Source organism: Pituophis catenifer, unplaced genomic scaffold (genome assembly GCF_029215685.1).
Source record: "Pituophis catenifer annectens isolate HBS135680 unplaced genomic scaffold, rPitCat1.0.hap2 SCAF_2, whole genome shotgun sequence".
NCBI classification, from domain to species: Eukaryota; Metazoa; Chordata; class Lepidosauria; order Squamata; family Colubridae; genus Pituophis; species Pituophis catenifer.
The window spans coordinates 210,570,080-210,587,108 of record NW_027256882.1 but is presented as its reverse complement, the minus strand read 5'-3'; the positions used below and the strand labels follow the sequence as shown (position 1 = coordinate 210,587,108).

At 37.4% G+C, this 17,029-nt stretch overlaps 1 protein-coding gene across 1 annotated transcript in view; it reads right to left on the bottom strand.

Moving 5' to 3' along the window:
• Positions 1-17,029, bottom strand: part of LOC139310338 (atrial natriuretic peptide receptor 2-like) — a 57,684-nt gene that overhangs the window by 6,006 nt on the left and 34,649 nt on the right. The window contains exons 15-21 of the mRNA XM_070934497.1: positions 16,266-16,355; positions 12,868-12,987; positions 10,259-10,352; positions 8,897-8,984; positions 4,925-5,064; positions 2,853-3,005; positions 1,192-1,290 (exon numbers count right to left, since the gene is read on the bottom strand). Of these exons, the coding sequence (XP_070790598.1) occupies positions 1,192-1,290; positions 2,853-3,005; positions 4,925-5,064; positions 8,897-8,984; positions 10,259-10,352; positions 12,868-12,987; positions 16,266-16,355 (784 nt within the window). The remainder of the gene's footprint in view (positions 1-1,191; positions 1,291-2,852; positions 3,006-4,924; positions 5,065-8,896; positions 8,985-10,258; positions 10,353-12,867; positions 12,988-16,265; positions 16,356-17,029) is intronic.

Here is a 17,029-nt window from a genome sequence, read left to right as displayed (position 1 = left end):
TAAAAACAGTCGAAAAATCAGGTCCAATCACAAGGGTGCATTGACTTACAACCGCAATAATGTACAGCCGAAATTGTCCCAAATGTGGTTATAAATTGAGGACTCCCTGTACTTTATTACAGAAAGGTATAACAATTTTTCAAGCAACTCTATATCTCTCTATATAACTCTATATTTGAATTAATCAAATAATAATAATAATTTAATCACAAGATCCCAAAGACTGCAAAGAACAGCATGGCAAACCAGCAACAATGGTGAATTGGAAGATTTGCAAGAAACACCATTTGACTGCAGGTAAGAACTGGTGGGACCATAAAATAGAGAAAGTCATAGAAAATGAAGGAGCTAAAGTGCTCTGGGACTTTAGAATTCAAACTGACAGACACCTGCCACGTATGGTAACAACCCAGATTTAACAATTGTAGATAAGAAAGACAAAAAAGTCTGGATAGTGGACATAGCAGTACCTGGAGACAGACAAAAAGAAGAGGAAGAACTGGACAAAATATAAAATTCAAAGACTTGCAAATAGAAATAGAATGACTGGGGCAAAAAAAGCAAAATTAGTACCAATACAAATAGATGCCTTGGATGCAATCCCAAAACAACTGGTGCACCATTTGAATACCATAGGCATTGATAAATTCACCATCAGTCAATTGCAAAAGGAACAATTTACATCCTGCAATGATGACTCTAACACCATCAAACATCCACATCTGCCTATTCCAGGTCCTTGGCAATGCCTCAATAGGCGGACAAAATCCAGTCCGAACATCTGGCTGACTGTGCAATGAATAAAAATCAAGTTATATAGCCACCCATCTCAGCTGTGATTAAGGAAAGTAGACAATAATAAAATTTTAAAATGGAAAACACAGCAGCCAAGATCATTAACCATCATTCACATAGCCAGGAGAAAACACACAAAACCAGAACCAGGGCCAAGTCTCTAAGGCCATACGGAAGACCAGCAGGATCAGGACCCACTTAAACTCTGAGGGATAATGTTCAAGGAGGCAGGCACCATACAGGAATACCTCATCCTCTGTGCCCTGCCGCCCACAATTCCTTAGCCAAAAAGACCTGAAAAATTCCCACTCTGCCAGACTAAGTCAGGAAAGAAATCTGAAGTGACACCAACTCATAGCGCACTGCTCGATTGTACTGTTAAATACTGTACTTCACCTTCACTGGTAGATTCCATCCTGGAGGCTGTGTTGACTGTGTCCCCAAATAGACAATACCGTGGCATTTTGGTTCCAACAATTCCTGCCACAACTGGACCTAAAGAAGACAAGTAGAAAGATTCCTTTAGCTCTTGCATCTCCATTACAGTTTATCACAATGGAAAAACTAGGCATATAGGTACCTATATGAGGAGTAATTGCATCAAAGAGAACTAAAGAACAGGGAGCAAGATGGCAAAGAGAGAAGCAGGATAACAAGCGTTGACCAGAATGACATCATTCTAAGAAGAAAGCAGATGCTTAGCTGATACAGCTGCACTTGGAAAGAAAAGATAGACGGTACCCCACTAGTGCAATAATTCGGAATGCAGTCTAAGAAGTTGCTTGTAGTCAATAAATTGGTTGGTTGGAAGTAATCTAAATTTACTAAGCGAGTCAAGTGAGGGCAATTCAATGACCAGTTCAAATGCTAGACTAAAAGATCTAAGAACGTGAAACATGATGATCATTTACTTCCTACTAATGACTTTGTGCCAATTCCAAGGATTATAATACTAGTTCCCATTACCACTTCTTCCCTATTATGAATGAATGAAACCAATCAATCTGCTGCCATTTTGTCACTAGATAAGTGACATGGCTAGTGCTTCCAGCACCCCTATTTCACCAATCCAACATTCATTACCAGCATTAGTCACGGAGGTGAACAGCCTAATACACCGGTCTACAAATTTTGGGAAATTATTGACCTCCGTGATAAAATGTTAATTTTATATATTTTGATTAGATGAATTAGAAAACAGGTGATAAAGGTGCTGGTTGGCTAAGGTTTTCAAGGTAATTCACAATCAAGATGTACACACAGGCGAGTATATTTGCCTACAAGGGAGGGAGGTGTCTAATGATCATGATGCCTCGTAACTTCTCGACAAAGTACAGTAGAACAATGAAAATGGTACCACATGGAAGTGTATACATTTATCTTCACTTTGAGAACAGCAAGGCAGATGACTATGAAAAACACGTGGAAAATTTGCTTAGGTCCTATAAAGCACTTGGTTCAGACATGTCACTAAAAATTCACTTCTTACACTCGCATTTAGACTATTTCCCTTTGAACTGGGGGACAGTGAGTGATGAGCATGGGGAGAGATTCCATCAGGATATTGCAGCATGGAGAAGAGATTCCAAGGGAAATGGAGTCCGTTGATGCTTGCCTATTACTGCTGGACTCTCCCCAGGGATGAGCCTACTGAAGTTTACAAGAGAAAAGCCAAAAGGCGCCGTTTAGATACCAAATAAAGATGGAACCTTGTTGTTTAATCTGATGTTAGAGCTTGTCAGTTTTTCATGCAAAAAGCACCAATAAATGAATGGAAAGTTAGGTTATTGGTATCAATAAAAAGATAAATTTATGATGATTGGTGTGGCGCCATTCTCATTGCTATATCACATTTTGCAGAAAAGTTATGGAGCCTAATCGTACATCCCTCTTGTAATTTTTGAATTATTTTGATGGAATTTTGACCTGAAGCTACATATCTTGGAAACTGGAGCCAATTAATACTGAGGATTTCCTTTTCCTTTATTAGTGACCCAATTCTGGTAAAATTAAGCTACTTTCATTTCTGAGGCTTTCTCATTGTAGACCAGTGATACCTGAGTGGATTCCTGCTCGAATTTTAAGCTGGGTCTCAGGCTTGTGTGGAATCCTAAATGTTTTGCACACCAAAACAAGCTCCAGAGCCATGCTTGCAATTTCACTGGCATGATGAATGCCATTCTCTCTTGGCACTCCCGATACTACCATATCTGAAAATGACAATAAGTACATAAAAGGGGTAAATTATAATTAACATTCATATCACAGTTGCAGTTTCACACATACTTATAAATGAAACACAATGCGTACAACAATCCGTAGCATCAGGCTGCACTAAATGGCATTCTCATAGTCTCTATCAAAAATCAATAGCAAAAGTAAAGCATTTATTTATAAAAACTATTTCTGAAAGTTTTATACAAAAAGTAGTAATTATTTGTTCAAGAAGAGCTTTGCATTTAAGAGGAAGAGTTCCTGGGGAATTTATATTAATTCATAAATATAAAATATAACAATTTTTGGCATGATCAAACATTCATTATGTTGGGAAATCATGAATGGAAATGGACAGATTTATAAGTATTTAAAGTTTGAAAAATAATTCTAAAGCACCGCCCTATAAAACCTTCAGACATACCAGATTTGCACATGCTTATACACAAAACACCTCGCACACCAGGAAATCAAAATCTTCAGATTACTGAATTAGAGCAGCCATTGTTAAGAGGTTTTCGCCTCCTATAGAGTTAGCCAAACACAAAGGTTCTTTAATCAAAGCACTGGCATGGGTAGATGTATCTATCTCATCTTGTGCTGTATTAGTATTTTAAATAGTTACATCTCAAATCTGTCAATCTCTCATTACATTAAAATGATTTATTAAAATACAGATATCAAGCTGTTTTATGACCCAAATAATTCTGAAATATCTAAAACAGACAAAAGGGCTTCATAAGCTGTGTAAAAGGCAAAGCCAGTTTTGATGTGTATTTTCATTATCCGAACCCAAATGATGGCACCGTTTGTGAAATGCATTGTAAACATTGAACGTACTTTCTTTGCATTCATTAGTTGGATCTAGTTTACAATAATGGTAATTAAGTTAGTCTTTATTAGCATAATCCCAGCAATTTCACTGAGTCAATTTGAAATATAACTATGCCTAACTCCATAGTTATGCTTCAAGTTGATTCAGTTAAATTGCTGGGATTTATGTTAATTCATAACATAAATGAGTATTGCAATTCATCATATCAGAAAGACATTAGCTGCATGACATACACCAATGTCCTGCTCCTAGTGATTTCTGTTATTCTGCGTGTCACTCTTAATCTATTCTCCCATGCCTAGCATTGATTGACCCATTCATTTGTAAATCATCCATATGACAGCTGTCGTAATCCTAAAATCCTCTGGCTTTTAGTTAAGCCTAGATGTAAAATAATCTGAAGAAATCCCTGAATTCTCTACAGGAACAACCCATCCTGAGAATGCTCTATTGGAAAATGTAACCTCCACATGGCTGCGAGAACAACTGAAAACCACAACTCATTCACTTTACCATTGTACCAGTGGTGAAATTCTAAATTTTTTACTACTGGTTCTGTGGCTTGGTGGGCGTGGCTTGGTGTGCATTGCAGGGGAAGGATACTGTAAAATCTCCATTCCCACCTCATTCCAGGGGAAGGATACTGTAAAATCTCCATTCCCTCCCCACTCCAGGGGAAGATTACTGCAAAATCCCCATTTCCTCCTGATCAGCTGGGATTCGGGAGGCAGAGAATAGATGGGGGCGGGGCCAGTCAGAGGTGGTATTTACCGATTCTCCGAACTACTCAAAATTTTTGCTACCAGTTCTCCAGAACTGGTCAGAACCTGCTGAATACCACCTCTGCATTGTACATATAATAAATAACTATTAATCCACATTCCTTCAATCATCATTTTTTAAAAAATCTAAATGGAGCATCATTTGCATTTTATTGTATCATGAGTTAATAATATTAATACAGTATGTTGCAATTTCCTGTCCTTTAATTCTAGTGCCTGAGGTTATTGGCTTCTGTTACCTAATAGTAAGGTTTAGAACTAAAAACAGTTTGAAAAATATATATATATTTTAACTCACAGGCATCTCCTATAGTTTCAACTTTGTAGACATCATAATTATCTATGATTTCATCAAAAGTGGTATAGAGTTTGTTTAAAAAGTCCACGACCTGGTAAGGTGTACTGGTGCTGGAGAGCTGCGTGAAGCCAACAATGTCACTGGAAAGAAGAAAGAAGCAAGTAAGTCATGGTGTGTCCCATTAGGATTTCAGAATGTTTTGAAATTGACATGAGATTTTCATGATACATTGCAAACTCTGATCGCGCAGCACAGTTTCCTCTTCTACCACCATTAATCACCACTTTTCTCTGTGTGCCTTCAAGTTAGGCCTGGAGACTAAAACATATTAAGAATAGCTGCAGGATTTGGGTCTGGCTAGTCTAAAGAAAGGAAGAATTAGGTGTGACATGATAGCAGTATTCCAGTATTTGAGGGGCTGTCACAAAGAAGAGGGGGTCAAATTATTCTCCAAAGCACCAGAGGGCAGGGCAAGAAATAATGGGTGGAAACTGATCAGAGAAGTAACCTGGAATTAAGGAGAAACTTCCTAACAGTAAAGACAATTAACCAGTGGAACAGCTTGCCTCCAGAAATCGTGGGCATTCCATCACTGGATGTTTTAAAGAAGAGTCTAGAGACAGTCACTTATCTAAAATGGTATAGCTTTTCCTGCTTGAACAGGGGGCTGGACTAGAAGATCTCCAAGGTTCCTTCCAGATTCTATTCTATTCTATTCTATTCTATTCTATTCTATTCTATTCTATTCTATTCTATTCTATTCTATTCTATTCTATTCTATTCTACTCTACTCTACTCTACTCTACTCTACTCTACTCTACTCTACTCTTTATAGGGCTGAGAGGTTGGCGCAAGGTACCCAGCTAGCTTCATACCTAAGCTAGGACTAGTCTCCCAGTTTCTAACCTCCTCAACCACTATATCAAACTACCTCTCATCTCCAAATACCCTGTAATAATTGGTTGCTATTTTTCAGTCAAATAAACGGCAAACTAAATTGTAAAGAAAAGCATGACCAGCATATCCCAACTGTTAGGCCAGTGGTGGGTTTCTACCGTTTTCACCCCGGTTCAGGCAAACTGGTAGTAGCGGCAGCGGGAGGCTCCGCCCATCTGCTTGGACATCATCACAGACGCTCTGTGCACGCGAGCAAAGCGAGCGCGTGCGTGCACACAGTTCCAAACCAGTAGCGAATGTATGTGGAACCCGCTACTGTGTTAGGCCTTTAGTAGGTATTAATAATGTCAGGGCATTTACAGGAAGAGAAAGTATCAAGGATTATGGAATTCAATTTAAGAAATGTTATATCCAATGTATGTACTCAGTGTGGACTTTTGGAGGCTGTTGTTGTTTCAAAGCACTTTTGTAGCAGAAAATAAGAAACAGATTATTTCTGGGTTGTGCTTTAGTGTTTCTATTCTCAGCAGCCTCAAACTCTTTCTTAATAACTTCTAACATTATTACTTTGGACTGTAGTTTGAAGAAGGGCATGTAACGTAAATTACATTTTTTGGATTTTCTGGATTGCAGCATGTAACGTAAATAAAATAAAATACCGCTCTTCTATTGAAAAAACCAATCATTTTTGTTATTTTATAAATTCACTTAGTCTTACAGATTCTTAGTCTGGAAAATGACATTTCTACAGAGATATGCTAATATACAATATAAAGACTTAATTAGCTGATGAAAGGCAGATAAATTAAATGAAATTTTAATTGGTTGACAATTTCATTCCCCAGTAAGTAACAGTCTAGTCAGTTGAGGTTTTTAGCATTTCTGCCATTCCAACTGCTTTGTCACTACCCACGGACACATGTGTTCAGATTTCATCAGCACCAATTATGTGCACTGTATTCATTTGTACTCTGTACATGTAATTCTGCTTCTACTCTTAATGAGTATATGTAGAATTCTAAAACTCATAGGGGCAAGCCCGTGTCATTATCTAATTTTATTTCTGGTTAGTCTAATTAAACTGAGTTCTGTTACATAAGCAAAGTTAATTCTTGAAATCCATTCTTAGCCTATCAGACTTTGTTTTGGCTTTACTTTTGATTTCCCAAGTATAGTATTGCACTAGTTCTGCCTACTCGAAGCAGTTACACTGAGAGGATCATTAGTTTTGAGTTTTGGTTCCGTTGCTCAAGTGTTGCTTGAGTTAATTCCATCCATATCAATTTAATTAGCATTTTTAAATTAGCAGTTGAGAATTGAAATTAAAACAAGAAGATGCATGTGATTTTAAAGCCATACTTTGCATAGCGCAAGTAGGTTTAAACTATACTGCCCTAATCCTGTAATATAGCTGCTGAGATTCCTGCAGGTCCCTTAATGTCAAAGGATGTTGTGAAAGTTCCATTTTTTTTAGGATAAAAAAGCCAAAGGGGGGTGGGTTTGAAGGGGAGGCTATGCTGAATCATTTAAATTTAATTTACAAGAAGATTAGATAACCTCTTATCTATATATTAGGTTTACATCTGTTGGGCATATAAATCTCTCAGAGTTGTTTTCCCAGTTAGGTATAAATCATGCCCATCTGCAGACAAGCAGATGTAAGCATAAATCAGCAGACATTAATCTGCAGAATTTTAATGGACTTGTTTGCTGAACACAGGGATGTACAAGTCAGGCCAGTTTTAAAAACAGAAGTTTCTCTCAAGAAGAAAAGGAGGGAAGATCAAATAACCGTTAACATAAAATACTGTGCAGATTATTTCTCTATAATAATTAGAACAACTTTCTTTCTGCTAAAATGGCACTATCTCATTCCAACATCAATAGCTTTAGGATCATACAATTAAAATAGCAAAGAGAAGAGTTGCTAGAGAATACCCATATCCACCCTCATTTGTTCTATTCAGCTTGTTACTAATCTTTCTCATCAAACTACTTTTAATACACAGCTAATGAGCATTTTTCCACACAGGAAACACAATCAAGAAAAATAGGGTGGTTTAACTCTTTGGATTCCCAACAATAAGGTTTCTAGGATTCCATGATAACTTGATAGTGTTCAATGAGAGAGGGGAGGGGAGAGGGAGGGGAGAGGGAGAGGGAGATGTGAATGTGATCCATTTTCTCACTAAAGTTTTGCTCTTGATGAGGGGTCCTGGGATTATTTTTTTTAAAACTAAGAGATTCTGTGGCCTGGAAAACAATGTGCATATGCCAGGCATGAAGGATTTCTTTGGAGTAATGAGACTGGTGCCAGCTAGTCAGCTCTCCCCCGGAGTTTGGAGGTTTTGAAGCAGTGGTGAAATCCAAATATTTTTACTACCGGTTCTGTGGGCATGGCTTGAGGGACGTGGCAGGAAAAAGATACTGCAAAATCTCAATTCCCTCCCCACTGCTGGGGGAAGGATATTGCAAAATCTCCATTCCCACCCCACTCTGGGGCCAGCCAGAGGTGGTATTTGCCGGTTCTCCGAACTACTCAAAATTTCCACTACCGGTTCTCCAGAACCTATCAGAATCTGCTGGATTTCACCCGTGGTTTGAAGGTGCCTTGTGGGAGCCAACGGGTTATTCAAACCAACATATCCTATATATGCACATACTGCATTACACCCCCCCCCCCCAAAGGATCTTACCCTACTTTTTCTTTCAAAGTCCAATGTGGAATGAATATGCGGATCATAGCATAGATAAATAACATGCACACAACAATTGCTTCTTTGAATATAGATCATTAAGTATACTCAAGATGGTAGAAGAATATTTTACTCATCATAAGGACAAATAATATGTGTGTTCCAATTTGTAGGGTTTTTTAAAAAAACAGATAAATAGGCATTGTGTTCTTGTATAATAGCTTCTCTAAAATTCAACATAGTATGCAGTGCTGTTAACTATAATGCCAATTGTGAAAAGATGTAAATGTATGCCTATAACGTAATTTACAGAACCTCTTCTTTCGAAATTATGCACACACTCCAATTAGCTAGCAATTTAAAAGCAATTCTTACTTACCTGAAAAATATGGTGGAATTTACATAACTTTGGGCCTGTGATGGTTTCCCCTGCCTTAAATCATCTGCAACCTGTTTTGGCAACATACCTGTTTTATATAATTAATGCAATTACTATTGCTATCATAACATGGCAATTGAAACATAGAAATAAGTTCACCATGGGAAATCTATACCTATTTGAAATATGCAACTATCTCATTTCAGCAAATAAACTATGTTTCAATTTACATCAAGAACCTTGAACTAGTTCCTTTATTTAAGCATTATCAAATGGATATGAAATTTGTTTTCCATTTCTCAGATTTCTAGCTATTAAAAAAACCAAAACATCCTAAAATGTGCATACTTCATTTTATTTTTGCTATCTGTCTCCTGGATTAAAAACTTACTTATGTATAGTATTTCTCTTTATTTCTAAGTAACTATAGCAAACTTTAAGATTTTTTTTTTTAAAAAAATCATAAATAGATAATCAACAGCTAAATCTATATACTTTGCATCAACAAATTTCCTCCCTTTGCTTCTTTGTCCTATGTTTGCTTTCTATTCATGTTTGCTGGGTGTTGGGCTTTTGGCAGCTGACTCAATTCAAAATAATTCTTTCCATGCAGAATTTTCTTTGCAAGATTTATTTATTGACATGAAAGGGGAAAGAGTTACAAAAATTTCAGCAACTGAACATTTCCAGTTGAGAACACCAGTGCTTAGGGGCAGAGACTTTCTTACTTTTGGCTTCTTTTTGTGAAAAGAATATATTTCTTTTGTGTTGAGAATATATTTCTTTTCATAGATAATGGAGGAACCATTAGATGGTTATTACAAATATTTCTGCTGAAACATTTTTCCAGCTATGAACCAATCATTATACAATCATTAATCATTAGTGAGCAATAATGATTGGTTTATATACTGGGATTTCTGGGACACCTTGAAAACAATATATTGAAGCATTAGAGTTTTCTTTGATGTTTTCAGTTTACCAATTTAACCGAGTTAATTGTATACCTTTTAAGCAATGCAAGTAGCAAAAACTAAGTGAAAATAAACTCTCCCTGGTATATAATGTTGACGAATCTGAATGAAGATGCTCAAAGAACAAACAAATTTAAGAATGTTTCCAATGGAAGCTTAATAATACATTTACCTGTCCTTATTTGTCTACTTTCAACAAATGTCAGCTTTCATTTCTTTTCCATGTCTTTTCCCTACTTTTACTAACTCACCCTATCTTATGAAATTGTAAAAAGGGGAAGTCAGAATACTTGAATCAGTGAGGAAATCTAAAATCTGTTTTAACAGCATATACATTAGTCACTATTTCTCAAAATAAATTGTATTCCTGTTGATGCTGATCACTTACTATACAGCAAACGGTCTGTCTTCTGTTTTTCATATGTTAAATCCTGTGTTCTTTCCGCTACTAACACTTCCAGGTGCTTGCTGTATTTCTCCATCTAGCCAAAATAAAAATGCATTCAACTCAAGCAACTGCGGAGCATATTCAGTGAGAAATAATCAGCGATCTATTCACTGGATTTGCCTTACATTGCCAACAGACTCCTGAGAAAATTTTGCACAGCTTTGCCCACGCAACTTCTGCAACAAAACAGAGGTGTGCTTCTGAAATCATTTCAATGCCACATGGCAATGATTAAAATGCTTAAAGGGGGCCCACTTATACAGGCAGTCAAGAAATAGTGCTTCAAAGAATACTTAAGCCTTGGCATCCAGCACTAGAAAGTGAGTGTGTTATGAAGTTACGTTTCAGGTTGCCTTTTTATGTTCTCATAGAGCCCTTAACAAATGCTATAGTATTGGAAACATTGTGGAGAAGAAGGAGAAAATGAACAACTTCCTACTCACTTTAGCCATTATCATTTTTTAGCACTGGGCAGCTTCTTTGAACAAATAAAATGTCTTGTTGACTGCTAGTAGATCTGGGCTGCAAAGTTTTGGATGACCACTAGGGAGCTGAAAAGAAGCTCAGAAAACTCTCTTTGGCGCCATCTAGAGGTCACCAGATTTTTTTTACAGTTTAGATCTGATCTAAACTGCCCTAAAAAGCCCTAGTCTTTTTTTCTCTTGTAGCTCATTCTTAGGAGGAGCTTCCCAAACTCTATCCTTTCCCCACAAATGTGATACAGTTCTGCAAGAGAGCCAAATATGCTACTTCTGATGCCGTCCTTTTCTTGGACAACAGCATCTAGGGAATCAGGCTTTTTTATTTATTTACAAATGTCTCTGAAAATAAAAGCTTATTCTCTAGAAATTATGAAAGATGGGCAATGACTGAGCAATGGGATCCATCAAGAATATCAACAGCAAAAGATGGATATTTAAACACTTAGCATAATGTAAACAGAAAGGTAGTATCACTCTTTACCACAAAAAAAAAAATGCCTACTGATTTATAGATTGTGGCTATTATAGCTGTGGCTATTATTATTTTGTTAAATTTAGCAATTTATCAAAACAATCTAACTCTAGATTATAATGGATTGTAAGAATAACCTTGAGGAGGAAGAGGAAGAGCCACAACCAATAGTTAGATAGAAGAAATTTCATTCCAAAGCAAAAATGTAATTTGAAAAAAGCATCTTAGACTTGACTTGCTAGGTCAGGGGTCTCCAAACTTGGCAACTTTAAGACTTGTGAACTTCAACTCCCAGAATTCCTCAGCTAGCCATGTTAGAGAATTACAGGAGTTGAAGTCCACAACAGTGGTGGGTTGCCCCTGGTTCGCACCAGTTCTATAGAACCGGTAGTAAAACTGGCAGGAGGCTCCGCCCACTGACCCCGACGTCACCAAAATACTTCTGTGCATGTGGCCCCGTTGCAAACTGGTAGTAAATGTAAGTAGAACCCACCCCTGGTCCACAAATCTTAAAGTTGCCAAGTTTGGAGACCCTTGCTCTAGGTTAAGAGAGGAAAGAGGGAATGACTATGTCACATAAGCCTACTGATATCTATCACTCTCTTTGCCTCCATGGGCTGGACAAGCTAAAGTTTCTCAGTGGTATTTAAGAGTAGTTTCTTGTAGAATGTGCTGAAGTAATGAGATAACTAAGGCATGAATGATTGACTCAAGGACATCCTAGTTTAGGAAAAATGCAATTGGTACCCCAATTGAAATCAAAGGCCCTCCTGGCCACAGCCACCACCTGCTCCTCAAGCAGGACCCAAGTCCAGGACTAACAGATTGCACACTACTTTTTAATGGGGAAATCAAACATTGCTCAAATGATCCTAAATGATAGTCATCAGAGTAGATTTTTATTTATAAGTTTAGTATGCATGATAACTGCAGATCCCTCACTACATATCAGCCATAGTAGGAAGACCAGACCAGGAAATTAAGTCAACAGGAAGGTTAATTTTATTGGCAATGGCTATAAAAACAGAATTTTCCAAGTCTGCTTATGGTGTGTCTCCTCCTCCTATTCCTTATAGTTCAGTGCATTAGGGAGGTGTCTATCTCAGCTGCTTCAAAATGTTATTCTGTAGTTTTGGACTTAAAAAAATGCTCCAGTTTATTTTGCCTATGGAATGGTTCTTGCATATCTCCATCAGGTAATCTGAAGTGATGGCAATACAAGAAAGGGAGTAAGAGAACTGAGAAAACGGAATGAATAGGAATGACAGATCTCAATTAGACTTACTTCCAAATGCAGAGTCCAGCTAGTATGAGAGAACTATTAAAGTGGCATAGATGACATTTTGTTGGAAAATATCAATATGTTGGTAAAAGTTTGAGCACATGCTTCTTGTTATTGCCTTTTCGGTGCATGTTATTGGTTATCTCAATATTAGCAATGTTTAGCTGAATATGATAACAATAACACATCTGGAAAGGACCACATTGGGAAAGGTCACTATAGAACATTGTAATGATGTTCAAATGTATTGAAGGGTTGGAGCCTTGGAAGAAAGAAAATCTAATCTAATTAGAGTAATAACCATGATTCTTACCAAAGTCATCATCATGTCAACTGGACTAACTTTGTTTGGGTTCATTTTACATAACAATTTCTTGACTTGCTCAAAAGTAAGTCTTTGTGATGGATTGCCTTTTCTACATTTTCTGATGAGCTGTCAAAAAAATGAAAGAATATAGTACAGTAATTCAGTCATTCCAGTTCAAGATACCTGCCTCTTGATCTTTTCTTTCTATCATTCATCAGATGTCATCCAATTACAAATGTTGACAAATCCCAGTTTAATTCAACTTCAGATATAATCTAGGTGCAATTCAGGCATACTTTCCTCAGTTTTAAATACTTCCTTGCTTCTTTACCTGTTTATAGCTTCCTATACATAAAGCTGAATTTATCTCTCTCTCTCTCTCTCTCTCTTTTTTTTTAGAAAAATGTTATGCAGCCCAATCAATCAACTCTGAGTTGCTAACAATCAAATTATAAAACAAACTATAAAGAAAAGCCAACCCTCACAAATCTGAATGACAATAACTAAAATATCTAAACCCCATCTACTTAAATCAAATACCCACTCAGATAGGAGAGTCTTCATAGCTAAAGCCAAGAGTTCAGCTTTAGATCTCTTCAGACAAACTAGACATCTGAAAATAAATAGGAACTTCCATTTAGCTCATGAAGGTGATTTTCCCTCCCACTTAAATAAAATTTGGGCAAATCGGGATTGTGATTAGATTACGGAGGGGGAAGGGGGGATTTAACTTTTCTCCTAACAGACTCAATGATTCCTCTCCTCAAAATCTATTATGAGCCCTGGATTTGATGCTATGATTGGCAAATGCTAGGAGGATATGTGAAGACCAATAGTGGTGGTTGGCTTTAACCTCCTCCCTGGACAATCCATTTTGATTGGTCGCATCAAAATTGTTGTTCAATAAATAGAGACACCTTAAATGTATTTCCTTTTATGTCTCATTTCATTAAAAAAACTGTGGTAATGATGATGATGATGTTGTCTATCTCTTAGATTTTATAACCATAGAGAGGATGGATAATGAGTTTTAGCATTTGTTTGCGTGTATATTTAGTACGTTATTTAATACATGTTAAGGACTTTTCTAGAAGAAAAATGGTCCATTTTTCAGCACCTGCTGTTAGTTTGACTTTAATTCCTAAGAAATACTCCAGAATAGGCAGAGGAATGAATACAGCAGCTATTTGTGTCTTATTAAAGTAGGTACTGCAGCTATGCAATGGGTCATTGACAGGTGCTGCATTCACAATTTCAAGTACTCCAAAGCATACTTTTTGGAAACACATTTAAGCCACTGCACAGTCCTCTTATATACACAAGTCACAAGGGTGTCCGTGATTGGTGGCCTAATTATAAAATATGCATGATGGTACAACAACCCTGGTCTGCATACTGGCATCAGGCAGGGGAAATTCAAATGTAAAAGAATGGGATTCGCATCATGGCATCATAATTCTCCACCCAGAGTCAAGTCCTGAGATGACCGGCCATAAAAATTGAACAAATAAATTCAAATACTGCAATTATTTTGACAAACACTCACTTTGATGGGAATGCCTATGATTGGTCTTGTTTCCTGTTCTTTTTTATATATCACAGAATTCACCTGAATTATTTTAAACTTCAGTTTTGAAAACGAGACAAATCAGAAATAAACCAGATTGTATGATATTGCTAATGTTATAGTATGTATTGAAAATAGTCTGAGTATTTGGGTTACTTGCTTCAGCATAATCTAATCAGGAATTAGCCTATGGTTACATTAGTAACTTATTTTGGGCAAGAAATAACCATATACAAATGCCTATTTTTTATTTCATTTGGCTTTTCAAATAGCATCTTCTAATCTGAATGAAAATAGACTTTTGTCTACTGTTTTTGCTAGCTATTCTGAGTGAAATGAATGAGGTGACAAGGAACTTCTGCTAGTGTTTTTTTTTAAATACTTAATATCCTCAGTTATTGAATGCTTTGAAAATTGGAGAAGTGATTCTGGAAACAAAATATTTAACTCTTCCATGCTATTTCTTTGATCTATATAGTGTATATCTGTGTGTGTGTGTGTCCAGAAACACACATATGCATATGCATATGCATATGCATATGCATACATTCTAGGACCATGATGGCGAACCTATGGCACGCGTGCCACAGATGGCACGCATAGCCATATTGGTGGGCACGCGAGCTCAGCTCCAGTGGACTGGAAGTTGGCAAACGGGCCATTTTCGGCCTCCAGAGGGACTCCGGGGGTGTGGGGAAGGCTGTTTTCACCCTCCCCAGACTCCTAGAAAGGTTCTGGAGCCTGGGGAAAGCAAAAAACAGGTCTTCCGGTCCCACCGGAAGTTGGCAAATAGGCTGTTTTCAGCCTTCGGAGGGCTTCTGGTGGTGTGTGGGGATGGGGAAGGCTGTTTTCGCCCTCCCCAGACTCCTAGAAAGGCTCTGGAGCCTGGGGAGAGAGAAAAACGGGCCCACCGGGCCATCGCATGCCAGGAGCGGGAGGTGGGAGGGTCGTGCGCGCATGCATGGGGGCGGGGTGCATGGGGGTGGGGTGCATGCATGCGACACCCTCCCCCCCTGCTACCCCTGCTCCTGGCACGCGATGGCAAAAAGGTTAGCCATCACTGTTCTAGGAGATGCTCTTAATTCTTTTGGAAAAAATACATTCTGTAGATACATTACTGTATGGCTGAAATATCAGAGCAGTTGCTTCTAGGGTAATTAAACAAGAAAAAAGAATGAAATTAAAGTATGGCACAGTGATTCTTCAATGATGAGCAAACATTTGATTTCTTTTTTTTTTTTTTTTAATAGATCCATCCTACAGACATATTTTTTGGCTCGCTGACAGCTATCTTTTAAATGGAAAAGCCAAAGATCCATAATTATTAAATATGATTGCGGGACTGACAGATTATATCCAACAGAAGTCTTAAACCTCCAAGGACTGCAAATTAACTGCATCATTTGCTGCCTTCTGTTTCTGTGAGACAAGCTGAAATATCAGTTTGTGACAATAATACAATTTTTTTAAAAAAAAAATATTAATGCCATTCACTGTTCCATGGCATTTAAATGAGAAATTGTAAGGGCAACATGTGTTGGTTTGTGTTTTTAATAAAACTAAAACATTTCATTTCTTCAAAAGGGAATATGCACTGGAACCATTAAACTTGCCAACTTTTATAGATCAAACTGTGTGCTTCATTTTGTGCTTAACAGCAACTTGACTTGCAGATACTGTTAAGTATGGAGGAGTATCGATATCATGAAATTATAATACTCACATACTAAGGCATAAACAGCAGGCCCACACAGTGATTTTTAGGGATATAAATTACAAAGATACAGTAATTCACTCATAACAAAGACAGAAAAGAGTCCAAATGTTTTAAATTTACCTCTATATATTCTGTGGCACATGGACAAGCATTTTCAGATTTTTCAGATATTAGTTCTGCCAAAGGGAGGCACAAGGAATATTTTTCTGACTGTGTATCATCCTTCTGCAAAACACAGACAGTGCTGGTGTTTTTTCACACATATACACATATAGAAATAGAGAGATTGGGAACATAAACTATTGCAGTCTGTGTTAAGAGCTGTAGTGGCACAGTGGTTAGAATGCAGTACTGCAGGCTAACACTGCTCACATTGCCAAGAGTTGATTCCCTCAATCCTGACCAGCTCAAGGTTGACTTAGCCTTCCATCCTTCCAAGGTCAGTAAAATGAGGACCCAGATTATTGGGGGCAATATGCTGACTCTGCAAACCGCTTAAACCACTGTAAAGCACACTGTGGTACATAAGTCTACACTGTGATATATAAGTCTAAGTGCTATTGCTACTAGATGTTATGTGCATCACGCCACTCTTTTGAGAACTTCGGTTATCATTCTTTGAACAGTGAATTTAGCTTTATGGCTCTGCTTGTCAAGGTTTATAGGAAGGTAGATGTATGGACTCACAAACTGGGTTTGTTATAGTTGTTATTTCAACTCTAGCCTGGAAATGATACAGCCCTTTTAAGAGGCAGATTTTGCACATTTGAACTATTATTGCACATTTCAGCCAATGTATGTAAAAATTCTATAGGAAGGTTCTTGCCCATCACTGGTGATCCTAGATCAAATTACAAATTATGTAATTTTGAAGGGGAATTCTA